Genomic DNA, 27241 nt, shown 5'->3' with positions numbered 1-27241 from the left:
GAAGCCGAGAATTCAGCTAGGGGTAACTTACCCCTGAACTCCTCATGTCCACAAATGAAGGCAGAGGATAGGAAAGCATAAGAGAGAAGATGCAAGGGAAGAAGCAGTACTTTGAAGTAGCATACAGCAGAAAATATGTTTGAACAGGCAGTTTATTCAGATGTCTATAAAAGGCAACAGTCAGCAGTTACTTAGCAAGCATCTGTATTTAGCAAGATAATCACATGGTATCCCTCATGAGGAGAAGCTTGGGCACAGCAGGTAGGTGATGAGAATAGATAATGCTTGAAAATAACACAAAGTAGAAATTCTGATAAAAACCATATGCTGCAGTGCAACTTCTGTGACAATTGAGACCCAGGATACATAAAATATGAAACTAGAATCTAGTTTACAATGAAAAAAAAGGAATGATTGACACATTGTTCCAGAATAAACTATGTTGCATGGAACCATTGTAACATAAAAATGTACATAAATGGTGTTTTGAGCTGTAGTCAGCAGAGTATCTCTGAGTTTGACTCAGAGACCTCTCCCGCACGCATTTCGTAGAGTCAAAGTGATACAAGCTTGAATAAAGTTGCCTTGCTAGAATTTACTCAGTCCTGAAAACTCAATCTTTGCAAAACCTTCCATTGTCAAGCTACAAGATTTAAGTCAAAAGCATGATGGAATAATCTCTACTTGTCTGAAGTATAGCTCCAACAACGTTAAAAAAAAAACTATAAAACAGAAAGAACTGCAGATGCTGGAAATCAGAAACAAAAACAGAAAACCCAAAAGTGTAGGATTGAGCAAAAATCTCCATCATTTAAAATACTGGACAAGTCCCTGGACTTTCCAAAATTTTTTAAAAGTTAAAGGGGACACCTGGGCTGAGCTGTAGGAAAAATACCCAAAGAACGAGATGGCTGCTTGGAACTCCAATTTATACCTCCACTCCAAGAGAACAATCAACAAACCTAACACTCTATATTGAGTTAAAAATCACAACACCAGGTAATAGTCCAACAGGTTTATTTGGAAGTACTAGCTTTCGGAGGGCTGCTCTTTTGTCAGTGGGGTAGGATCATTAGACACAGAATTTATAGCACAAGATCATAGCGTCATGCAACTGATACGATATATTGAACAAACCTAGATGCTGTCAAGTGTTTCATCTTTTAGAATGGGTTGCAGGTTTCAATTCATGAATATGTAAATCCCAGAACTTCTTTCAAGTCACATTCCCGAGATAACTTAAGATTTTTTTAAAAAAAGGTGATATCTCAGCTCAGACAATGCATTAAAAGGTGTGAGGTTAATATCTCAGCTCAGACAATGCATTAAAAGGTGTGAGGTTAATATCTCAGCTCAGACAATGCATTAAAAGGTGTGAGGTTAATATCTCAGCTCAGACAATGCATTAAAAGGTGTGAGGTTAATATCTCAGCTCAGACAATGCATTAAAAGGTGTGAGGTTAATATCTCAGCTCAGACAATGCATTAAAAGGTGTGAGGTTAATATCTCAGCTCAGACAATGCATTAAAAGGTGTGAGGTTAGAGTCTGTATTCCAATCTTGAGTCAGACTAGTTCTATTTCCAAAGTAGGAATTTATAAAATGTCACATGCATGCAGCAGTTACTCGTGCGATTTGGGGAACATTGTCTATCTCAACACTGCAGGCAAGGCTGCGCAGAGGCATGGTACATTGGTGAGACCAAGCAAATACCAAGACAACGGATGAATGGACATCATGCAACAATCGCCAGACAGGGATGTTCCCTCCCAGTCGGGGAATACTTCAGTGGTCAGAGCTATTCAACCTCGGATCTTCAGGTGACCATCCTCCAAGGCGAACTTCGGGATACAAAGCAACGCAGAGTGGCTGAGCAGAGGCTGATAGCCAAGTTCGATACCCAAGAGGATGGCCTCAACTGGTGCGTGGAGTTCATGCCACATTACAGATGAGCCCACTACACTATACACTCATACACATACTCTTACATACTCACACAGACCCTCTCTCATACACACACACACTCTCTCAGACTGACACATAGCCACGCACACACCCTCTCACAGGCTTATACTCCATCACACTCTTGCACATACTCTAGCAAGCACACACAAATGCACACTCTCATTCTCTTCCACACACACTCCCTCCCTCACATGCACGTACACATAAAGCTATGGGGTGAATTTGCATTTTGTATATGCAGGTACATACTATTTTGTTCAAAAAGCACACAATCTGCAGGCAGTCAATCTATGTGACATTTGTAAATTCCAACTTTGGAAATAGAACCAGTCTGACTCAAGGTTGGAATACAGACAGACTCTGAACTCACTCTCTGTATTGTCTAAGCTGAGATGTTGCCTTTTTTATATAGCACTAAGTTATCTTGGAAATGTGACTCGAAAGAAGTTCTGGGATTTACATATTAGTGAATCAAAACCTGCAACCCATTCTAAAATACTTAACAGGAATCTAGGTTTGTTCAATATATTGTATCAGTTGCATGACACTATGATAGTGCCCCACTAGCTAACTGACAAAGGAGCAGTGCTCCAAAAGCTAGTACTCCCAAATAAACCTGTTGGACTATAACCTGATGTTGCATGATTTTTAATTTTGTCCACCCCAGTCCAATACCAGCACCTCCTCATCAACTCTAGACTGAAACTAGCTTTTACACCTTGGGTTACCCAGCACAGTCTACACAGATACCGAACATTCAACTTCAATCAAAATCCATTTATACATACTCTTAACTATTGGGAAGTCAACTGATTTAAGAAGGAAACACAATGGACAACACAGATTTGAGGAGAGATAATTGGGCACAGAGTCTTATAACCGCTAGCCCTGTAACCGCTAGCCCTGTTTGCTTGACTCATTCATTCATTTATTGTCACATATACCAAAGTACAGTGAAAAGCTTTGTTTACGAGTAGTACAGGCAGATCAAAGTAGCAAGGATGTACAGATCAGAGTAAAAAGACTAAGACAAAGGCATAGAGGTTACATTGCACAGGGTGTATGCTAGGCGAGATCAATCTTAGCAAGATCAGCATTATTTGAGGCTACAGAGTCCATTCATCAGTCTAATAACAGCCAGGAAGAACCTGCTGCTGCATATGTTCAGGCTTCTGTATCTTCTCCACCCTCTCAAAATCGATCTGACCTGAGAGAGAGCCTTTTTCAACAACAAGCTTCTGCAGAAACAGCTTCCCCACAGGCTTTGAGCCCCAACAAGCAGCTTTGAAACCAAGAACCATAGAGACCAAACAGAGAAGCTAAATCGGGAAGCCAAACCAAGGACATCCGAGACGAGGGGTGAAACCAGCCAAACGCTTTCCAAACAAGAGCTCCCAGACTTAGGCCTGTTCTGAACCAAGAGAACCAACTGCAAGCAGCTCAGCAACAAGACACACTTTAAAACTGCATTGTTCCCCAGCAGTGAGCTTAAACTCCTAAGACCCCAAAGTTTTCAACCTAGTTAGTAGGGAGGAGAAGGTGGGTGGTGAGTGCTGAGAATCCCAAGGGTAGGAAGCCTGATTAATGTTTGTAATTTAAAACAGTTTAGCTTTTAATAGTGTCTAATTTAATAATGTATTTAATTACTGTTATCTATATAGTTGTCTGTGTGAATTTCATTTGCCTTTTTTCCTTGTATTCAACTTACCTTTTGTATTTAATAAACGCAAAGATTCTTTTGCCCTGAAACACCCTTCTTCATTTCACATTCCTAAATAAGTCATGTCAGAACCAGGGATCTTGAGGTGATTCGAACCACCTAAAAATCAGCAAATTACTGATTACAAATCAGAACCCTGCAGCAGATCTGGTAGCATCTGTTGAAGAGCCACTGGAGCCAAAACATTAACTCTGATTTCTCGCCACAGATGCTGCTAGACCTGTTGAATTGTTCCAGTAATTTCTGGTTTTGATTCAACAAACTGTTTCTTGTCCAGGGAAACATAACCCATTCCACCACTTACAAATTCCACTCTCGTCACCACCAACCAACACAGCGACGACAGTGTGTACCTCTTACAAGATGCTTTGAAGCAACTCATTAAAAGGTCCCTTTGACAGCACTTTCTAAACTTGCAACATCAACTACCTAGAAGAATAAGGTCAGAGATCACATGACACCAGGTTATAGTCTAACAGGTTCATCTGAAATCACAAACTTTTGCAGCCTCGAAGAATAAGGGCAGCAAGAGCATGCAAATATGACCCATGTTCAAGTTGTCCTCAAATCACACTGTCCTATCTTTGAACTTCATTGCTGCTCCTCCTTTGTTGGGTCAAATTCCTGGAATACACTAAACATAATTCTGGGTATATTTATACCCCATGGGCTGCAACAGTTCAAGGAGGCAGCTCACTTATTGCCTTCTTGGTTGCAATAGGGATGGGCATTGCCAATTAAACACACAGTCTAAGAATTAACAAAATAATCCAAATCATCCCCAATCCTGAATCCTAACATTTTACCATGACTTATTCAATCATTCCTGAAAATCCAGAAGTACAATTTTCCCCCTATTTGTGCAAGACTTACAAAAGATCTGCCAAATTGCAGTTTCCCTTCCATAAATACGTTTTGACGTTTACGTGCCATTAATACATCCCGAGTAATAGAAACTTGCATGTTCTCGAACATTGATATCAGGCTAATTGGGTTATCACGTAATGTTTCCACTCCTTTTAATAGTTTTTGTTACCTTTCAAATCAATGGGGATAATCCTAGCATCTTGGAAATTCTGAAGTATCAATATGCTAAAAAAAAAGGTCTTGTGACAATCACTCTTTGAAATGACATGTCTAAACAAACATCGGGACTTCGTTGTTGGGCATATAAAACAAAAGTGAATTCCTCACCCGCCTTCACTCTCCACCTCCTCGGAGCTGACAGAACCAAAACCAACAGCGGAAACATCTACATCTCCATCTCCATCCTCCAAGACTCGCTCGCTTCTCTTTCTCTTCCTGGCCGCCTTTCTCGGACTCCGCTCCGGCCCGAGCTCACTAAGTTCTTTCCGCACTCGTTCCTCCAGGCGAGGCACGGCCTCCTTTAGGCTTTGTACCTCGTCCTTCACCTCCTCCAGGCTACGGATCAGCTCACTGAGCGTCTCCAAGATGTCGGCCTGACGCGGCGAGGGGATCCTGGGCCCGGAGGCTTTTAAACGGTTGCGAAACTCAACCCGACTCCTCGCAGCGGAGATGCTGCTTTCGTTCTCTTTGGTCCTTCGGTACCAGGCGACCGCCAGCGTGAGGCCGGCCGCCCCGATACCCACCCCTGCCAACAAGCCCAATACCAGAGCCTTGCCATCGGTTGACTGCGTCATGTCCGCGAGCGCCAGCCGTTACCCCAGTCGGTTAGAAGTGAGCGCGAGCAGCAACTACAATTTGAAACCCAATCACCGCCTGCTGTGCCTTCACCTTCACCTTTCCTATAACAACTCGCTGTTATTAGCTTCACTAAAAAAACAACCTCTCCCTTCATCTGCTGTCATACGCGATTAATAACCGCCCACTCGGAATTCTCTACTCACGGCTGCAACAGCCTACTTTCACACTGTGAATGACAGCAGGAAAGCGAAAGTCCATTGAGCACTCACTTTCAGGTAGTTTTTATTTTTAAAAATTTATATCAGAATTGTTGATCTGCCACCGTAAAACGATTATTTCAATTCATTGTTTCTGAAAATATTTACGTGTTTACAACCTGTTGCGCAACATTATAGCGGATGACATTTTTGCTCCATTCACAATTAATGCTGACGGTTCACTTCTACAGTTCATGTATTTGAAGGGGCGGCTGCGCTTTGATGTTTACTGAATGTGAATTTGCATTCATTCAGCCCTTCATAAGCATGTTAACAAATAAAGTTGGAAATGTAGTTACGTGAGGTATTGGGATAGTGACCAAAAACCCACAGTAGTACGTTTAAGTCCCAGAACCCACTTCCGTGTAAACATCAGAGCCAACACGAAACCTTGTAAGAATCACCATAGGACCAACCTTAAAATAAGTACTCTAGGCTTCTCTGGTCCATGACTCTATGCAGGAAAATCATTCCTACTCAAGGTTTGGATTAAAATGGTATCGTTGGGAATGATATTGTGACTGAAGCTATTTGGGTTACTTGAAAATGGCCAAAGTGGCTTATTGGTTGTTCTTGTCATTTGCAAGAAAACAAAAGTAACCATATTCATTGTCTATTGCCTGATTTTCCACTGGGCTTTGGTGATTAATATTTATCTTAATAATCCATGAGGACAATTATGTTGTTTATCTTGGTGAAGATATAGAAGTAGCTATGTAATTTCAGGAACCTTCAGGAATCAGTTAGGATTTCCAAAAGTTAAAAAATCACACAATACCATGTTATAGTCCAGCAGGTTTAATTGGAAGCACACTAGCTTTCGGAGCACCGCTCCTTCATCAGGTGGTTGTGGAGAACACAATTGTAAGACACAGAATTTATAGCAAAAGTTTACAGTGTGATGTAACTGAAATTATACCATGAAAATTACCTTGATTGTTTGTTGAGTCTTTCATCTGTTCGAATACCATGATAGTTTCACTTCTTTCATGTGTAAATCACAAAATTTTTTTAAAGTTGCATTCTCAGGTTAACTGTAACAATTGGTGTTAGCTAGACAATAAGGTGAAAGTGAGGACTGCAGATGCTGGAGATCAGTGCTGAAAATGTGTTGCTGGAAAAGCGCAGCAGGTCAGGCAGCATCAAAGGAGCAGGAGAATTGACGTTTCGGGCATGAGCCCTTCTTCAGGAGGGTTTCCTGAAGAAGGGCTCATGCCCAAAACGTCGATTCTCCTGCTCCTTGGATGCTGCCTGACCTGCTGCGCTTTTCCAGCAACACATTTTCAATATGTTGAAGGTGTTAGCCCCCTGTGTTCTCTGTCTGTGCCATAATGTTTAGACTGATTGATTCTAATCTAAAAAGTGAGATCAGAGTCTTACATGAATTCATGCAGTTTTTGAGCAAAGTACAATGTAACTTTGCAAGTACAAATTCACCCCACAAACGTATATGTATATGTGTGCATGTGGGTCTTTGTGTAGGTATGTGTGTGTGTCTGTCTGTCTGGGTTGGGGGGTAGAGAGTGTATATGTGAGTGTAGAATGTCCCAAGTCTGCGAGGGGGTGCATGTGGGTGTGTGTGTGTCCGTAGGAGTGTGTGTGTGTCTGTGTGTATCTGGGCTGGGGGGTTGTGAGTGCCTGTGACAGAGAGTGTACATGTGTGTGCGTGAGTGTAGAGTGGTCTAAGTCTCTGAGAGGACGCATGTGAGTGTGGGAGTGTGTGTGTGTCTGTATGGGTGTGTCTGTGTGTCTACGTGCGTGTCCGTGTATAGGTGTGTGTGTGTATAGTGCAATGGTGGTCACCTGTAGTGTGGCATGAATGAGGAATGTTCCCAGTTTGACTGGTCCGTGACTACGTACAATGGACGTTTCAGCACTCTACAGTAGCATCCCCCACAATGACGGCATTGCGGCAACAGCCTCAGTACTCAACACCAACAACTGCCAATCTCCGAACACCGTCCTACAACTCATCCGCTTTATCCTCGATCACAACGTCTTCACCTTTGACAACTAGTTCTTCATCCAGACACATGGAACAGCTATGGAGACCACATTTGCACCCCAATATGCCAACATCTTCATGCACAGGTTCGAACAAGACTTCTTCTCGACGCAGAACCTCCAACCAACATTATACACCAGGTACATTGACGACATTTTCTTCCTCTCGACCCATGGCAAGGAGTCACTGATAAAACTATGCAGTGATATCAACAAATTTCATCCCACCATCAAATTCACCATGGACTTCTCTCGACTATCTGTCTCATTCTTGAACACATGCATCTCCATCAAGGATGGACACCTCAGCACCACACTCTACCGCAAACCCACAGACAACCTCACAATGTTACACTTCTCCAGCTTCCACCCAAAACATATTAAAACAACCATCCACTATGGACAAGCCTTACGCATACACCGGATCTGTTCAGATGAGGAGGAACCGTGACGGGTATCTGGAAGTACTCAGGGATGCCCTCATAAGAACGGGGTACAATGCTCAACTCATCAACCACAGCAAGGAACCGTAATGACCTCCTCAGGAGACAGACACGTGCTGCAACCGACAGGGTACCCTTTGTTGTTCAGTACTTCCCAGGAGCTGAAAAACTACGCCATGTTCTTCGTGACCTGCAATACATTATCAATGAGGATGAACACCACGCCAAGACCTTCCCCACAACCCCACTGCTTGCCTTTAAACAACCGCCAAACCTCAAACAGATCATTGTTCGTAGCAAGCTGCCCGGCTTTCAGGACAACTCCATACAACCCTGTCATGGTAGCTGCTGCAAGATGTCTCAGAGTGTGGACATGGATGCCACCATTACACGTGGGGACACCTCCCACTATGTATGTGGCAAGCACACATGTGACTCAGCCAACGTTGTCTATCTTATACGTTGCAGGCAAGGATGCCCTGAGGCGTGGTACATTGGGGAAACCGAGCAAAGGCTACGGCAATGGATGAATGGGCACCGCACAACAATCAACAGACAGGAGTGTTCCCTCCCAGTTGGGGAACACTTCAGCGGTCCCGGACATTCGACCTCGGACCTTCGGGTGACCATCCTCCAAGGTGGACCTCGGGACAGGCAGCAGCGAAAAGTGGCTGAGCAGAGGCTGATAGCTAAGTTCCGTACCCATAGGGAGGGCCTCAAACAGGACCTTGGATTCATGTCACACTACAGGTGACCACTGTTGCACTAATACACACATACAGACACTCCTACACACACACACACACACACACACAGAGATACGCACACAGACACACACACACACACTCCATACTCACACATACATCCTCTCAGAGACTTAGACCACTCTACACACACGCACATACATATACACTCTCTCTCTCTCTCACAGACACTCACAACCCTCCATCACAGACACACGCACTCTCCTACAGACACACACATGCTCACACTCCCACATGCACCCCCTCGCAGACTTGGGACACTCTACATTCACATATATGCACTCTCTCACACACTCACAACCCCCAACCCTGACAGACAGATACACACACATACACATATACACACACAAAGACCCACATGCACACATATACATAAATGTTTATGGGGTGAATTTGTACTTGCAGAGTTACATTGTACTTTGCTCAAAAACTGCATGAATTCATGTAAGACTCTGTTATCTCACTTTTTAGATTAGAATCAGTATAAACATTATGGCACAGACCGAGAACACAGGGGCTAACACCTTCAACATATTGTCAAGCTAACACCAATTGTTACAGTTAACCTGAGAATGCAACTTTTTTTAAAAAAAATTTGTGATTTACACATGAAAGAAGTGAAACTATCATGGTATTCGAACAGATGAAAGACTCAACAAACAATCAAGGTAATTTTCAAGGTATAATTTCGGTTACATTACACTGTAAATGTTTGCTATAAATTCTGTGTCTTACAATTGTGTCCTCCACAACCACCTGATGAAGGAAGGGCCCTCCGAAAGCTAGTGTGCTTCCAATTAAACCTGTTGGACTATAACCTGGTGTTGTGTGATTTTTAACTTTGTACACCCTAGGCCAACACCAGCATCTCCAAATCATGATTTCCAGAAGATTTGAGTCAAAATGTAAAGGTATCTTTTTACTTGGTGCTCTAAAATCCCGATTCGAATTATAGGATTATTTAGGTTTAGCTTTATGCTTTTTCAGTTGAAACAGATTATGTATCAATCCAGACTGTAAAAACATGGGAATGGGGAAAAATCTGGAAAAGACTGACTCCATCTGTTCTGACCATTTTGGGAAAATGCACCAGTTCTCAAGTCCCACTACTCCTGGGGTGACCACAGAAATTAATGATTTAATCAAAAACTTACAAAACTCCTGATTTACTTTTGGAATCAAGTTAGCAGAAAACGCTACCCAAGTTCCTGTACTTAACAAGTGTTTATAGCAAGTAAGCAAATTCTACTCATGAGTACACTGTGACCTTTGAGTTTCTACTTATTAAAGCTCTGACCATCTTTTAACACCCCTTCACATATAGTCAGACAGACATAGACTAACAAAAAAATTGTTTTATGCGTGGAGAGAAGAAACATTGGAAAACACAGTTCAATAGCAGGAGTCCAAGGGCTTGATGAAATGTTACTTTTGACTTGCCAGGACTTTGTTTTTCAATCTCCCAGATTCTTTCACTGCTTCACAGGAGACGCAAAGCAATTGGTACACTAACTACAAAGCCTCTTAGTCACAGGTTAAAAACAGCAGTGCACAGTAAGTGGGGGAAGGGGTGGAAAATAATTGACTTTCTTCCGGCTTCTGTCTTTTTATTGCAAAGAGAGAGAGGGAGAAAGAGACTACTAATCCTTCCAGAAGTCAAAGGCTTCTCACTGTATTGTTGATACCCACAAGCTGTTCAGCTACCCGGAAAAGAATCAGAGTTGTCACCACAACAGGTCACAAACTCACCAGCTGCTTGTTACCAGTCAAATCTCAGTCTACATACATCCCTGTGTTGTTCTGTCTACGAACATCTTCCCTTAGAGCTTGAACAAAGTAGCAGTTATAAACATTAAACACAATTTAAAAAAAAAATAATTCATAGCATGATGGTTTCACTGACTAGGCCATCATTTATTGTCATTCCCAATTGCCCAGACTGCAGGTAAGAGTCAACTACATTGCTGAGGATCTGGAGTCGCACATAAGCCAAGCCAGGTAACGATGGCAGTACCCTCCCTAAAAGGCATAGTGAACCAGGTAGTTTCATTAACTTGTTTTCAAAAGTGCAGCAATTCTTTATTTTTTCCATTTTATTCCACAGTCAAAGATACAAAAAATAAATTGATACGCCCTTCACACATCTCAGGGTGTATACTCAGATTTTTCAGTCAACCGTGAAGCTATGGTGCTTAGTTCTGATCTGGAAGAGTGCACCACAAGGAAATAGCCATCTCTATGATATGGATTTCCTCTTTCAAAACACAGTTTGAGTCTTTGAGTTTGATACAATTGAATCTCCAGAGTTCCAGCAAATATTAATGTCATTAATCAGGATAATTAGCCAATCATATTTAAGTAGTTTCAGGTATATCAAGCCAGGAAGTAACAAGCGTTCATTAGGCATTACTTAAATTTTAGAGAACAATATAAGTGATTCTGACATATGGATGAAATTAAGGATATCATAAACTTTTTAAAGTATTTGGATTTTTTATCATTAAAAGATTAATTTATAAAACCAGAAAGATTAAATTAGTTTCTGAGGGCCAGTAAGCTATTGAGCAATAATTATGAACTTAGTACAGGCACACCATTCAAAACCAAGCTACATTCATTCAGCAAAATATCAGGAGGTGATTTTGTAATGGTAATGACACTGGACTAAATCAAGACAAGGGTTCAAATATCACCATTACTGATGGTGAAAGCAAAATTCATTAAAAATCTGAACTAACAAGTTGGCCTAATGGTGCCAGTATAGGCACTTTTGATTGGTATTAAAAAAGCTTCTGGTTCACTATTTTACTTTGGGAGAGAGATCAGCTGTCCTTAACTGAATTGCCTACATGAGACTCTGGGCCTACAGCAACGTAGTTGACTCTTAACTGCCCTCAGAACAATTAGGGATGGGCAAGAATTGGCCTATATCTAATGGGTTTATACTGCAAAATGAACAATGTAAAAGGGTTAAAACTCACACAACACCAGGTTATAGTCCAACAGGTTTAATTGGAAGCAGGTAAGCACACTAACTTTCGGAGCGACGCTCCTTCATCAGGTGATAGTAAATGGGCAAATGTAAAAGGGCACATTCTTGTCAGTTTAATGATTGCAGGCTGGATACTTAAACAACACAACAGCATGTGAAGAGGTGTGAAATCACTCACAGCAACTTCCAAATTTCAGTGTTCTATTGCACATGTCAGTTTCAGAGGGTTAACAAGAGAGAATGTTGAAAATTTCACCATTATTACCATGACAAAATCCACTGAATTTATCAGGTTCTTGTCAGCTCTCTTTGAAAATAATGATGTGGAAGTGCTAGTGTTGGACTGGAGTGGAAAAGTTTTAAAAATCACACAACGTCAGATTATACTCCAACAGGTTTATTTGAAAGTACAAGCTTTCAGAGCGCTGCTCTTTGTCAGGTAGCTAGTGGAGCAGGATCGTAAGACAGAATTTATAGTAAAAGATCAAAATGTCACACAACTGATATGGTATATTGAACAAACCTAGATTGCTGTTAAGTCTTTAATCAGTTAGAATGGGTATGCAGTTTTCAATTCATTAATATGTAAATCCCAGAACATTTTCAAGTCACAGACCCGAGATAAGTTAAGGTTTTATCTGTATGAAGAAGGATGACGTCTTAGCTCAGACAATGCATTAAAGATGTGAGGTTAGAGTCTGTCTGTATTCCAACTTTGAGTCAGACTGGTTCCATTTCCAAAATAGGAATTTATAAAATGTCACATTGACTGACAGCCTACATACAGATTGTGTGCTTTTTGAAAAAAATAGAAATGTATTTATGTGACTCGTCCAACTTTGAATATCTCATATACTGGTGAAACCCAACAGACGCTGTGACAACGGATGAATAGACATCACACAACAATCGGAGTGTTCCCTCCCAAGGGGGAACACTTCAGCTGCCAAGGACATTTGGCCTCAGATCTTCGAGTGAGCATCCTCCAAGGCGGACTTCAGGATACGCATCAACGCAGAGTTGATGAGCAGAGGCTAACAGGATGACCTAACCGGGGATCTTGGGTTCATGTCACACTAGAGGTGTGACCACAATATACACTCTTACACATACATTCACACACAAGCACACATACCTACTCACACAGACCCTCTCTCATGCATACTTCTTCACACCCACAATTCACAATCGCGCGCACACCCTCTCACAGTCATATATTCCATCACACCTGTGCACACACCAAACACTCACACACACCTGCTCAAATGCACACGTACACACTCGCTCCCTCTTTCACACACACACACACACACACACATTCTCTCTCCCTCTCTCACACATACACACACATATAAGTCTTTGGGTGAGTTTACATTTGCAGATTCATTTTATTTTGTTCAAAAAGCACACAATCTGTTGGCAGTCAGTAAATGTGACATTTTATAAACTGCTACTTTGGAAATAGAACCAGTCTGACTCAAGGTTGGGATACAGACATATTCTAACTACACACCTTCAATGCATTGTCTGACCTGAGATATCACCTTTTTTTAAAAACCTTAAGTTATCTTGGGACTATGACTTGAAAGAAGTTCTGGCATTTACATATTAATCAATCAAAACTGCATCTCCCCATTCTAAGACTTAACAGCAATCTAGGTTTGTTCAATACATTGCATCAATTGTATGACACTTTGATCTTTTACTGTAACTTCTGTGTCCTATGATCCTGCCCCATTAGCTGATGGAGGAGCAGTGCTTCAAAAGCTTATACTTCCAAATAAACCTATTGGACTATAACGTGCTGTTGTGTGATTTTTAACTTTGAAAACCATGACAGCAAATACAAAAACACAAAATTTACAGACTGGCTCAACCAGAATATCATGACCATCAAACACTGCAGCGACAGCTAAATGCTAAGCTAAAATCATTACTATTATTTTTTGATGTTGAGAAAGAATTTAACCTTAACTTCTGAGATAAACAAACCTTGAATTTCAAGGAAAACATTTAGTATGGAAGCAGATGTCCAGATTATCTGTTTCTTGATAAGACCACAGCCTTGACTTTTATTCCATATAAACATCTACTGATGTCAATGCGTACTGAGTTCACTAAATCAATTGCTTTGGATTTCAGTATGTTATCTATTTTGGAAGCTGAAAGATATTACATAGATAATAATGTTACAGGCAGAAGAGAGAGACAGATAAAAGTCCTGTTTTCTTACCCCATTACTCATAAACAGTGTAGTTTACCATTGTTTTGGTAAAGTTAATTTAAAAGTGACATGCAGCAAACTTAGAATTAAACCTTGAAAGTTATTTATTCACACACTCAAGTCCAAAGTGGTCTTCACAACTTCAAACACACACAATCACACAAGAAAGATACAGGAAAAGAAAGAGTTTTATTTAAATCTTTGAGTTTTGCCCTTTCCAGGACAACTAGGGAAAGGTAATCAATGCTGGCCAGCCAGCAATGCCCAAGTCCCACAACTGAATAAAGGAAAATGAAAATAAAAGTCTAATTATCAATTAATGTGAATGTCAGAGTCTGATAATAGGATTCTTCACTCAGAAATTAAAGTTGCAGTGAATCCAAAAGGCTGAACATAGGAGTTTGGGAAATCCTTCAAAGTTGGAGATGACACAACAAAGTTATGCAGATAGACTAGAAACCAATTTTCTTTCCAGGTGAATACAAGAAGCTTTCCACAAATAGGTATTGAGCACACTTAAACTTTCAGAGAGGCCTAGGTGTTAGCTTAGAGTCATTGAGGTATACAACAAGAAAACAGGCCCTTCAGCACAACTCATCCATGCTGACCAGAGTTCCCTAAATCAATTATTCCTATTTACCTATGTTTCAGCCTTTACCTCTCTAAACCTTTCCTATCCACGTACCTGTCCAAATACTTTTAAATATTTTAATTGTACCATCTCTGCTACTTCCTCTACCACTTCCTCTGGCAGCTTATTTCTTATAAGCCCTTCAGATCTTTTTAAATCTTTCCTCTCATCTTAAACCCAATCCTTCTTGGACTCTCCTACCCTGAGAAGCAACCTTGGCTATGCACCTTATCTGTGCCCCTCATTAATCTGTAAACCTTGAAAAGGACCCACCTCAGCCTCCTACCTTCCAGGTTAAAAAAAAGATATGCCTGCCTACCCAGCCTCATTCAGTATGGAAACAGACTGTTTGGCCAAATTCACCCATGCCAACCAGGTTTCCCAAACCGAACTAGTCCCAGGTTCTTGCGTTTGGTCCATATTTCTATCTGTGTACTTGTTCAAATGTCTTTTAAATGTTGTAATTGTACCCGCCTCTATCACTTTCTCTGGCAGTTCATTCTATATATGTCAAACTCAAACTTTCCAGTTGCAGTAATATTCTTGTAAATCTGCTTTGCATGCTTGCCAGTTTAATATATCCTTCCTATAGCAGGGCAACCAAAACTGTATACAGTACTCCAAATATGGCCTTATCATTGTCTTGTACAGCTCTAAAATGACATTCCAACTCCTGTACTCAATAAAGTCTTTTGCTGATCACTTTTCTAGTTTTAAAAGCAGACTGGTTCAAAGATTTAGAGATATATAATTGAAAAGCTTCAAAATGCAGAGATATTATGGTCATGTGACATTGCCCATTGTTGAACCATTTAGATTAACAAATGAGTTTCCAGCCCTCTGGTCAAACTCCATTGAATTCTTGATGCTGGTTGATTTTAGCATCTCCACAGACATAATAGTCAGAATCTTACAAGGGTCTGAGCGACAGACTATGATGAAACATGTGGCAGTATCAGTTGAGAAGTCTGTTGATCATCAATGTCTGTTAATGTCGAGATAATCTCCTGCTTCTATTTTTTTTTCTTTTTTTTTAGACACAAAGTGCACGAATCTTTATTCAATTTCCACCACCAGGAAGATAGGAAAACACCCGGGTGGGATCTCCTGCTTCTATTATGTTTTTTAACAAGAGGCTGGTGAGATTCTCACTCGACAGCAGCAAGATGTCAATTGATGGAGATTAATACTTGTTAAACACTTACTTCACACCACAGCTAGCCTAATTAAGATCCAAATTACCAGCAAAACAAGCTTGCCAAACAAGGTAGACATTGCGGAGAAAGTGAGGACTGCAGATGCTGGAGATCAGAGCTGAAAATGTGTTGCTGGAAAAGCGCAGCAGGTCAGGCAGCATCCAGGGAACAGGAGAATCGACGTTTCGGGCATAAGACCTTCTTCAGGAGATTATCTCGACATTAACAGACATTGATGATCAACAGACTTCTCAACTGATACTGCCACATGTTTCATCATAGTCTGTCGCTCAGACCTTTGTAAGATTCTGACTATTATGTCTGTGGAGATGCTAAAATCAACCAGCATCAAGAATTCAATGGCAAGGTAGATATTGCAAGGTAGACATTGCAAAAACTTGAAAAGGAAGCCAGACCTTTTCTTTCATGGATTCAACTCGCTGCTTGCTGTGGACAGCCTCCATAGTATCTGGAACAAAACTGTAGTCCAGGGCATGATTAGCAGGCACCAGGTGAACGCAACACTCCTCATAGACATTGACATCTGCCAACCCATGAAGACCAACCTGGCACTTTTGTTGACTTGCGTTTAAGATGCACCAGCAACCAGCATTGATTTGGATTTGATTTATTTATTGTCATGTCTGCTTAAGTACAGTGAAGAGCATTGTCTTTTGAATAGTACAGGCAGTTTGTAGCAAACAAGGACATACAGATCATAGCATGCTTAGACAGAGTGAGGCATACAGGTTACACTGCACAGGAGGTGCACAAAGCAAGATCAATATTATTTGAAGTTAGAGAGGCCATTCATCGGTCTAACAATGGCAGGGAAGAAGCCATTCATGAACCTATTTTATATGTGTTCAAGCTTCTGCATCTTCTGCCTGAGAAAAGAGGTTGTAGGACAGCATTACCAGGATGGGACGGATCTTTGATGACGTTGGCAGCCTTTCCGCAGCAACGAGATGTGTAAATGGAGCCTATGGATGTCAGGTTGGCTTCTGGGCTGTGCTCACAACCTTCTGTAGTTTCTTCTAGTCCTGGGCAGAGCAGTTGCTAAATGAGGCCATTATCCACTTAGATAGTATTCTTTCTGTAGTGCATCTGTAGGGGTTGGTAAGAGTCCTTCTGGAAATGCCTAATTTCCTAACCCACCAGAGGAAGAAGAGGCTTTATTATGCCTTCTTGACCGTCACATGTATGTGCAAGGTCCAGGACAGGTTAGTTATCATCACTGCTCGGAATTTGACACTCTCGACCCTCTCAATCTCTGTTCTGTTGATGTAGATGGGGGCGTGTCCTCCTCCTTAGTTGCTGAAGTCAATGATCAGTTCTTTTGTTTTGCCAGCATTGAGAGAGGGGTTGTCATCATTGCACCACAACACCAGCACTCCATCTCCTTTCTGTATTCTGACTCAACATTGTTTGATATCTGTCCTCCCATGGTGGTGACATCAGCAAACTTGCAGACGGCGTTCGAGATGTTCATTTGGAATTTGGCTGCAAAGTCGTGGGTGTACAGGGAGTACAGTAGGGAGCTGAGAATGCATCCTTGGGAGGCTCTAGTGTTGAGGGTTAGCGTGGAGGAGGTGCAGTTGTCTGTCTTTACTGAGTGTGATCTGTGGGTCAGGAAGCTGAGGATCCAGTTGCAAAGGATGGAGCCAAGATCTATGTGTCAGAGTTTAGAGATTATTCTGGAAGGGATTATGATGTTGAAGGCAAAGCTGTAGTTGAGGAGTAGGAGAAGAAAGTGAGGACTGAAGATGCTGGAGATCAGAGTTGACAGTGTGGTGCTGGAAAAGCCCAGCAGGTCAGGCAGCATCCAAGGAGCAGAAGAATCGACGTTTCGGGCATAAGCACTTCAACAGGAATGAGGCTTGTGGGCCGGGAGGCTGAGAGATAAATGGGAGGAAGATGGGATTGAGGGGAAGGTAGCTCACAGACTGTACCAGGCCACACCTCAGGGATGCTCACTTGATTTCTTAATGCATACTCACTTAGCGCGTACCTGTATGTTCTCAACATCCTTGCCTTGCCTTGCCATGCCATGTCAATTAGCATAGTCACAAAACCTAACAGGTATGCCTTACTGCAAAGCAAACCTTAGGCTAGAGAGCACACGTCTTTTAGAATGGCTCTGAGTGACGTCAATCTAACACCTACATTGTTGCCCTTGGCAGATAAGTCTCCAGTATTCAGGCTCTGGGGAAGGGTGCAGTATAATTGTAAAAGGGGAGTGGGGTGGAGCAGGATTTGCAAGGGAGGATATAATGAAACTTGACTGGAATGTAATGTTGAGGGGGAAGTTGTCATCAACGGTGGCTTCAAGGGGGGAGGCTGTGAATGATTACACCTTGGCATGGTCACCCCTTATGTAGGGGCGGGTGGAAATGACAGGCAGATGCAGCTGCATATAGATAGATTGGTTGGGGATTTGGGGAAGTATGAGGACTAAGGGGTTAATGGAATACGTTGTGAGGAAGTGGATGTTTGAAGCTCACAGGTATGTTCAAGCTGGGACTAGAAATCACTGGAAGAGGAACATTCATTGTCAACTTCCATTGTGCAGCAAATTTAAAGCACGCAATGGAGAAGAAAATGGCCATGATCTCAAACAGAACGTGAGGTAAGTGCAAAGATCAATCATTGAATTTTTAAAAGGAAAGAAAGTTGGTCACAGGCCCATTCAATGTACACACTGGCTGGGTTTGGTGTCATAGCCTTCTCTGCTAGTTCTCCAGCAAGAGAATACCTCTCCTCTGGACTGTTCTATCCACCGGGAACCTCCAGGTCCTTGCTGGCAAATCAAGTGCCATTTTCCCCTTCTCTGATATATTCAGACTCCATTCTTCATCAAGCAGCGCAGCTTCAGAATGGTTGTGTTTGTCCAAGTGCTCAACAAGCTTCAAAATATGGCACAAGATGTTTGTGTGTTTCAGCTGATAACCACTGAGTGGCAAGTTGTTCCTGGAATGTTCATGATGATAGGCCAGAAATTGGTCAATGGAGATGTCATAGGGGTGAGTTGGTAAATAATGAGGTGAAATGGGTGAGATGTGGTGAGAAAACTCATTGTGAAAAACCCTCCAAAAATCTCAATACCACTCAAACCTAAAAACTTTTGGGAGTTTCTAGAATTGTGGTCGCATGTGATCTATGGCACACATTTTAAAGTCCATTTTTTTAACTTAAAAAGTATTACTTTTATCATAAAAGATTCTCCTTCTCAATCACACCCCTTGCCTGAGGCATAGTGAGCTCAAGTTAAACCACCAGCAGTCATCTCTCTGTAACGAGACAGAAACCCTTGGTCCTAGAGGAATTTGACACTTTTACCTCTAGCTTAATATAATAATCATGAGTATAACACACTTGAAAAGATCAAGTGACATTAATAAACTAAGAACAATATGGTCTTGAGCCATACACAAAGTTTCTATGTTGACTTGTGACAAATTTGAACTATACAGTTTACAATGATTGTTTGCAATCATTGGGCTATTGTGGCACAGTGCTAGTATCCCTACTTCCAAGCTAGGAGATCTGGGTTCAAGTATCACTTACTCTAGATGTGTACTGCATTTCTGAATAGGTTGATTAGAAAGTATCTAAAATGAATGTTTATAAGACTGTAATAGTTTTTCTTGGATAGAGGAGAGGTAGGAAAAAAAAAGCAAATAATCTGCTCCAATTTTCCATCTGGGGGAAAAAAAATCAACCAGTGGTTCTGCGCATACTTAAATATTTTGGTAGAATGTTATTTATTCACAGGATTTGGATGTTGCTTATTGCCCACCCCTGATTGGCCTTGAGAAGAGTTGCAATCTGTTTTTTTTTCTGTTCATGGGGTGTAGACATTTATTGTCCATCCCTAATTGCTCTTGGGGCAGTCCACAGTCAACCACATTGTTGTGGGTCTGGACTCACATAAAGGCCAAACCAGGTAAGGATGAAGATTTCCTTCCCAAAAAGGAGATTAGTGGATCAGATGGGTTTTTGCAACAATGGTAGTTGTTTCATGATTGTCATTTGATTAGTTTTTTTAGAAAAGAACTGAATGACTTTATATGGAGATTGGGTAGTTATGAACTCTATTCACAAAGAAAGTTGTCTTTGTTTCTGTCTCACTGACTGGTTGGGAACCAGAGGATTATAGCAGAGGATAATTGACTAAAAGTGAAGATTGGAAACTAAGGGCTGACACTCACATTTTTTTGGTTCAGTGCGAGTTTCATCAAGTATGTTATAGGGATTCCTTCCATAAGGCCTAGTGAACTTTCTCACTATATCTCACCAAACTGACCTAATTAACTACTTACCCCACCCCTATGGCATCCATCAGACCCATTTCTGGCCCCATCTTACCATATGCTGTAGCTAGAACAACTTGCTACTCAGTAGATATCCAGCAAAAGATCAGCACAGCCTACAGCTGCACAGCTTCTAAAATGCCACTGTGCACCAGGATGAATATTGGCATTCTACGGCTGTCCTGATTAGCCAAGGATGTTTCCAGAATATGTCAGGAAATGGTAAGATGGTACCGCAATGCTCTGACAGGAACCTAAAGGTCACGTTCGAGGCAGGTGGTTCAAAGTTTGTAAGTTTGCAGACGATACAATGATAGGTAGAGGGACAGGTAGCATTGAGGAGGCGGGGAGACTGCAGAAGGATTTGAACTGGTTAGGAGAGTGAGCAAAGAAGTGGCAGATGGAGAACAACGTAGGAAAGAGTGAGGTCATGCACCTTGGTAGGAACAATAAAGGCATGGACTATTTTCTAAATGGGGAGAAAATTCAGAAGTCTGAAGTGCAAAGAGTCTTGGGAGTTCTAGTCCAGGATTCTCTCAAGGTAAACTTGCAGGTTGAGTCAACAGTTAGGAAGGCAAATACAACAATGGCATTTATTTTGAGAGAAGTTGAATATAAAAGCATGGATATACTTCCAAAGCTGTTATAAGGCTCTGTACTTATAAGGCTGTGGTCAGACCACATTGGAGTATTGTGCGCAGTTTTGGCACCCATATATCAGTAAGGATGTACTTGCCCTGGAGCATGTTCAAAGGAGGTTCACGAAAATAGTCCCATGAATGAAGAGCTTAACATATAAGGAACATTTGAGGACTCTGGGTCTATACTTGATGAAGTTTAGAAGGATGACGGGGGAATCTACTTGAAACTTACAGAATACTGAATGGCCTGGACTGTTGGGAAGATGTTTCTTTTGGTGGGAGAGACTAGGATCCAAGGGCACAGCCTTAGTGTAAAGGGAAAACCATTTAGAACAAAAGTAAGGAGAAACTTCTTCAGCCAGAGAGTGGTGAACTTTTGGAATTCAGTGCCACAGAAAACTGTGGAGGCCAGGTCATTGAATTTATTTAAGACAGAGGTGGAAAGGGTCTTGAATGTCAAGGGGATCAAGGGAGAAAGTAGGAGAATGGGGTTGAGAAACTTATCAGCCATGATTGAATCGTGGAGCAGACTGAGTGGCCTAATTCCAACTCCTATTTCTTACAGTCTTAAGGAGAGAAGCCCTCCTCCTGGACGACCAGCAGACAAGGCTGCAACACCAGACCCTCGCAGCCTGGTCCAAGACTGACACTTAGGCCAGTGCATATCCACAATCCAGAAGAATGGCCAGCAATGCCATGAGGGTCAGTGACTTTCTTGCCTCAGTCAACATAAATGCCACATTCTTCTCTCCCCCAGCACACTCATTATCTCTGTTATTGGTATAAAGACAGCACTGTCTCCATCAATGACTGTAAAATGAAGGAGCTGGTCATTGACTTCAGGAAGTGGAGTAGAGGACATGGCCCTGTCTATATCAATCGTGCTGAAGTGGAGGTGGTTGACAGCTTCAAGCTCCGAGGAGTAAATATCACCAACGATCTATCCTGGTCCATCCACATTACAGTCAAGAAAACTCACCAATACCTCTACCTCCTCAGATGGCTAAGGAGATTCAGCATGTGCACAATGATTCTTACCAATTTTTATTGATGCACCATAGAAAGCATCCTATATGGATGCTTCACAACTTGGTATGGCAACTGCTCTGCTCAAGACCATAACAAATTATAGACAGTTGTAAACGCAGCCCAGTCCTTTGTAAAAACCAGCCTTCTTTCTATTATCTCTGTCTACTCTTCATATTGCCTCTAGAAAGCAGCCAACATAATCAAAGACCATTCCCAGCCCAACCGTCCTCTTCTATTGGGCAAAAGATACAAAAGTTTGAAAAGAATGTAGTAACAGGTTTGAAAAGAGCATCTTCTCCACTGTTATCAGACTTCTGAATGGACCTTCCATATATTAGACTTGAACTTTCTCTGCATATTCCCGATGGCTGTAACACTATGTTCATCATTCTGTTCTATTACCCTGATGTACTTATGTAAGATATGATTTGTGTGGTTAGCACACAAAACCATACTTTTCACTGTACCTCGGTACATGTGGCAACAATGATAAATCAAATTAAATTACTGCACCCAACTCCTACTAGTATTCATGCTCTGCCATTTTCACTTGCTGGATATCTTCTGTCTTCCAACCACCACTAACACCACATGCCCTTTGCGTTGCTTCCTCACTCTTTCAGAACATGTTTCAACCAATTGTACCAACAGTATCAGCTGGGCGATCATTGTCATCTCACTCAATATCTCCCTTTCTCTCATGTTATGGACTAGGCCAGACCACTCAAAACATCCTTAAGCAGTAAGCCCAGACCAGAAATTTGCAATTTATTTTGATAAGTGTACAGTGAAAATTATCCAGATTAAGTTAGCGAGGTTGACTCCTAGGTTTAAAACAGACAAAAAATGTATTCACAAAATTACACAATTAAACACAAAGAACAGAATAAAGAACCCCTACAGAACTCAGTCTATCCAAACTAGATTTAAGTATGCTGTTCCGAATATACACAACAGTCCCAATAAGCAAGCCCCCTTTAAAACACTGTACAAAAAGGGTCAGATGCTTACAGGTTGAAGTTAGAAGGGCAGAAGAGAGAGTTTCCACACAGCTCACTGTTGAACTCCCAATCAGTTCTGGACTGAATTAAACTGCTCAGCTAGAGAGCTGACCACTCCCCTTTCATTCCACAGGTCACTTCTAAAACATGACCACTTTGGCCTGAAGTCTCATCTGTTTACATATAAACAAAAGGCCTCTCAAAATCCTTTTAATCTCTGTACCAAACCAGTCTGATTGGAGCCCAGCTTGGTTTATTACCCCTCTGAAAAAAATCAAGGACAGAATATCCTTGAGCCAAGGAACAGCTTTTAGATAAAAAAGGACTAGCTTTGAGACACTCTTTACAAGAGAAGACAGCTCACAACTTAACAGAGAGAGTTCATGGGGCACCCAACTTTTGACTGAGGAGAAAATCCTCACCCTTGCAAGAGAAGACCATGGCAGTTGGTGTGTCCCACCAACTGATTAAGTACCATTCTTCATTCCACTGCAGCTCACACATTAACCTCACTGACAATGTTACTCATTGTACATAAAACTTCTGTGTCTTGCAGGTAATGCTGTCAGCATTTCAACCAGCTCCCCAGTGAAACACTGAACTTCTGCCAAAGCTACCTCCTTAGTCCCTAAGGATGCAAACACTGAGGCTGAATGAATCTCCTCCTCATCTCCTCCGTTGTAAACACATCAATCCTACAGGAATCGGAATTGCATGCAGTATTCCAGCTGTGGCCCACACAAGGTCCCCTATAGCTCCAACACAACACCCCTGCTCTTATAATCTATGATCTGCATGATAAAAAGCATGGATAATAAGAGCAGGGAGAGCATAGATTAAAGGAGTAGGGAGGTTAAGTTGGAGTTGTAGAGGACTTTGGTTAGACCACAGCTGAAATGCTGTGTGCAGCACTGATTACTGTAGGAAGGATGTTTTTGCACTGGAGAGGGTGAGGACCAGATTCACCAGGGTGTTGCTTGGAACAGAGCACTTTTACAATGAAGAAAAACTGAATACACTTGAATTGTTCTCTTTGGAGCAGAGAAGTTGAGGTGGAACTTGATAAAGGTGTGTAAGGTTATGATGCAGTTGTAAGATTATGATGCAGGGTGAATGGAAAGCAGCTGTTTCCCTTAGCTGAAAGGTGAATAGCAAGGGGTTGTAATTTTAAGCTTATTGTATTATGGTCACTACTTCCCAATAGCTCCTTCACTTCGAACCAGAATTGGTCAGAGACCTCGAAGTGAAGGAGCCATTGGGAAGTAGTGACCATAATACAATAAGCTGCAATCTGCAATTTGAGAGGGAACGGGTACAGTCGGAAGTGACAGTACTTCTGTTGAATAAAGGGAATTATGGAGCTATGAGGGAGGAGCTGGCCAAAGTTCAATGGTGCAATACCTTAGCAGGGATGACCGTGGAGGAACAATGGCAGATATTTCTGTGTATAATGCAGAAGTTGCAGGATCAGTTCATTCCTAAAAGGAAGAAAGATCCCAGGAGGAGAGATGGGCAGCCGTGGCTGACGAGGGAAGTAAAGAAACATATAAAGTTAAAAGAGAAAAAGTATAACATAGCTAAGATAAGTGGGAAAACTGAGGACTGGGAAGCTTTTAAAGAGCAACAGAGGATTACTAAGAAGGAAATACGCAGAGGAAAAATGAGGTACGAAGGTAAACTGGCCAAGAATATTAAGGAGGATAGTAAAAGCTTTTTTAGGTATGTGCAAGGCAAAAAAATGGTTAGGACAAAAATTGGGCCCTTGAAGACAGAAACAGGGGAATATATTACTAGGAACAAAGAAATGGCAGAGGAATTAAATGGGTACTTCAGATCTGTGTTCACTTGGGAAGACACAAGCAATCTCCCTGAGGTAACAGTGGCTGAAGGACCTGAACTTAAGGGAATTTATATTTGCCAGGATTTGGTGTTGGAGAGGCTGTTAGGTCTGAAGGTTGATAAGTCTCCGGGGCCTGATGGTCTGCACCCCAGGGTACTGAAGGAGGTGGCTCGGGAAATCGTGGATGCGTTGGTGATTATTTTCCAGAGTTCAATAGATTCGGGGTCGGTTCCAGAGGATTGGAGGGTGGCTAATGTTATACCACTTTTTAAGAAAGGTGGGCGAGAGAAAGCAGGTAATTATAGACTAGTTAGTCTGACCTCAGTGGTGGGAAAGATGCTGGAGTCTATTATAAAGGATGAAATTACTGCACATCTGGATAGTAGTAACAGGATAGGACAGAGTCAGCATGGATTTATGAAGGGGAAATCATGCTTGACTAATCTTCTTGAATTTTTTGAGGATGTAACTATGAAGTTGGACGAGGGAAATCCAGTAGATGTAGTGTACCTGGACTTTCAGAAAGCTTTTGATAAAGTCCCACACAGGAGGTTAGTGAGTAAAATTAGGGTGCATGGTATTGGGGGCAAAGTACTAGATTGGATTGAAAATTGGTTGGCTCATAGGAAACAAAGGGTAGTGATAAACGGCTCCATTTCGGAATGGCAGGCAGTGACCAGTGGGGTACCGCAGGGATCAGTGCTGGGACCACAGCTTTTTACAATATATGTTAATGATATAGAAGATGGTATCAGCAATAACATTAGCAAATTTGCTGATGATACAAAGCTGGGTGGCAGGGTGAAAAGTGATGAGGATGTTAGGAGATTACAGGGTGACCTGGACAAGTTAGGTGAGTGGGCAGATGCATGGCAGATGTAGTTTAATGTGGATAAATGTATGGTTATCCACTTTGGTAGCAAGAACAGGAAGGCAGACTACTACCTCAATGGAATCAATTTATGTAAAGGGGCAGTACAGAGAGATCTGGGTGTTCTTGTACACCAGTCAATGAAGGCAAGCATGCAGGTACAGCAGGTAGTGAAGAAAGCTAATAGCATGCTGGCCTTCATAACAAGAGGAATTGAGTATAGAAGCAAAGAGGTGCTTCTGCAGCTGTACAGGGCCCTGGTGAGACCACACCTGGAGTACTGTGTGCAGTTCTGGTCTCCAAATTTGAGAAAAGATATTCTGGCTACTGAGGGAGTGCAGCGTAGGTTCACGAGGTCAATTCCTGGAATGGCAGGATTACCTTACACTGAAAGACTGAAGCGACTGGGCTTGTATACCCTTGAGTTTTGAAGATTGAGAGGGGATCTGATTGAGACGTATAAGATTATGAAAGGATTGGACACTCTGGCAGTAGGAAACATATTTCCACTGATGGGTGAGTACCGAACCAGAGGACACAGCTTAAAAATACAGGGTAGACCATTTAGGACAGAGCTCAGGAGAAACGTCTTCACCCAGAGAGTGGTGGCTGTGTGGAATGCTCTGCCCCAGAGGGCAGTGGAGGCCCACTCTCTGGATTCATTTAAGAAGGAGTTGGATAGAGCTCTCAAAGATAGTGGAATCAAGGGTTATGGAGATAAGGCAGGAACAGGATACTGATTAAGAATGATCAGCCATGATTATATTGAATGGCGGTGCAGGCTCAAAGGGCTGAATGGCCTACTCCTGCACCTATTGTCTATTGTCTATTGTCTATTATCTTTAAGGTGAAAGGCGGGAGGTTTAGAGGAGATTTGATGAAAACCTTTTTCATTCAGAGGGTGGTGGGGACTGGATTTCAGTGCCTCAGGGGGTAGTGAGGTGCATGACCTCACAATTTCTTGTGTCCAGTTCTGGTCGCCCAGTTATCAGAAGGATATTATTAAGCTGGAGAGGGTTTTGAAGAGATTTACCAGGATGTTGCCAGATATGGAAGGTTTGAGTTATAGGAAAAGGCTGGATAGGCTGTGACCTTTTTCCACTGGAGCATAGGAAGTTGAGAGGTGACCTGATAGATCCTGTGGGGTATAGATGAGGTTAATAGTAGGTGTCTTTTCCCTAGGATGAGGGATTTCTAGAATAAGAAGCACACTTTAAGGGAGAGGATTAGATTTAGATTAGATTACATTACAGTGTGGAAACAGGCCCTTCGGCACGAGGAGAGAGGTTTGAAAAAGATATGAGGGGCAATTATTTTACACAGAGTGTGTGGAATGAACTTCCTGAGGAAGTGCTGGATGCAGGCCAAGTGACAGCATTTAAAAGACATTTGGGTAGATGCATGAATAGGAAATGTTTGGAACGATATGGACCAGGAGCAGGAGGTGGGACTAATTTAGTTTGATATTATGTTCAGCATGGACTGTTTGGACTGAAGGATCTATTTATGTGCTGTTTGACTCTATGGTACTATGGCTAAGTACACGGATGAGCATTTGCAATGCCATAGCATTCAAGACTATGCACTTAGTGCTGGAAAAAGAAACTGAAATAGTGTAGCTTTGACGCTATAGATGTGATGGGCCAAAGGATCTCTTCTGTAATCCATGATTCTGTGATTCCAAG

The 27241-nt window shown here is 41.8% G+C and overlaps 1 protein-coding gene and 1 long non-coding RNA gene across 11 annotated transcripts in view; one reads left to right on the top strand and one right to left on the bottom strand.

The window, feature by feature from the left end:
* Window positions 1-5539, bottom strand: part of rmdn2 (regulator of microtubule dynamics 2) — a 415905-nt gene extending 410366 nt beyond the window's left edge. For 2 of the 10 annotated variants that reach the window (XR_015754541.1, XR_015754542.1), the window contains exon 1: window positions 4880-5535. Coding sequence is in view for 5 of the 10 variants with exons in the window: in XM_043687200.2 (XP_043543135.2) it covers window positions 4880-5346 (467 nt within the window). In the remaining 5 variants the exon portion in view is untranslated. Of the gene's footprint in view, window positions 1-4879 lie in introns of all 10 variants that reach the window. The other 8 variants (XR_015754546.1, XM_043687200.2, XR_015754548.1 and 5 more) reach the window with 6 other exon arrangements.
* Window positions 5502-22348, top strand: LOC148151353 (uncharacterized). Its single transcript, XR_015754555.1, has 3 exons — window positions 5502-5625; window positions 15703-16857; window positions 21381-22348. It is a non-coding gene; the product is annotated as an uncharacterized LOC148151353 (long non-coding RNA).
* Window positions 22349-27241: the final 4893 nt, after the last annotated feature.

The sequence above is a fragment of the Chiloscyllium plagiosum genome, unplaced genomic scaffold (genome assembly GCF_037043375.1).
Source record: "Chiloscyllium plagiosum isolate Xiang-an unplaced genomic scaffold, Cpla_swu_hap1 HiC_scaffold_3, whole genome shotgun sequence".
Classification (NCBI taxonomy): domain Eukaryota; kingdom Metazoa; phylum Chordata; class Chondrichthyes; order Orectolobiformes; family Hemiscylliidae; genus Chiloscyllium; species Chiloscyllium plagiosum.
This window is presented reverse-complemented; position numbering and strand designations above follow the sequence as displayed.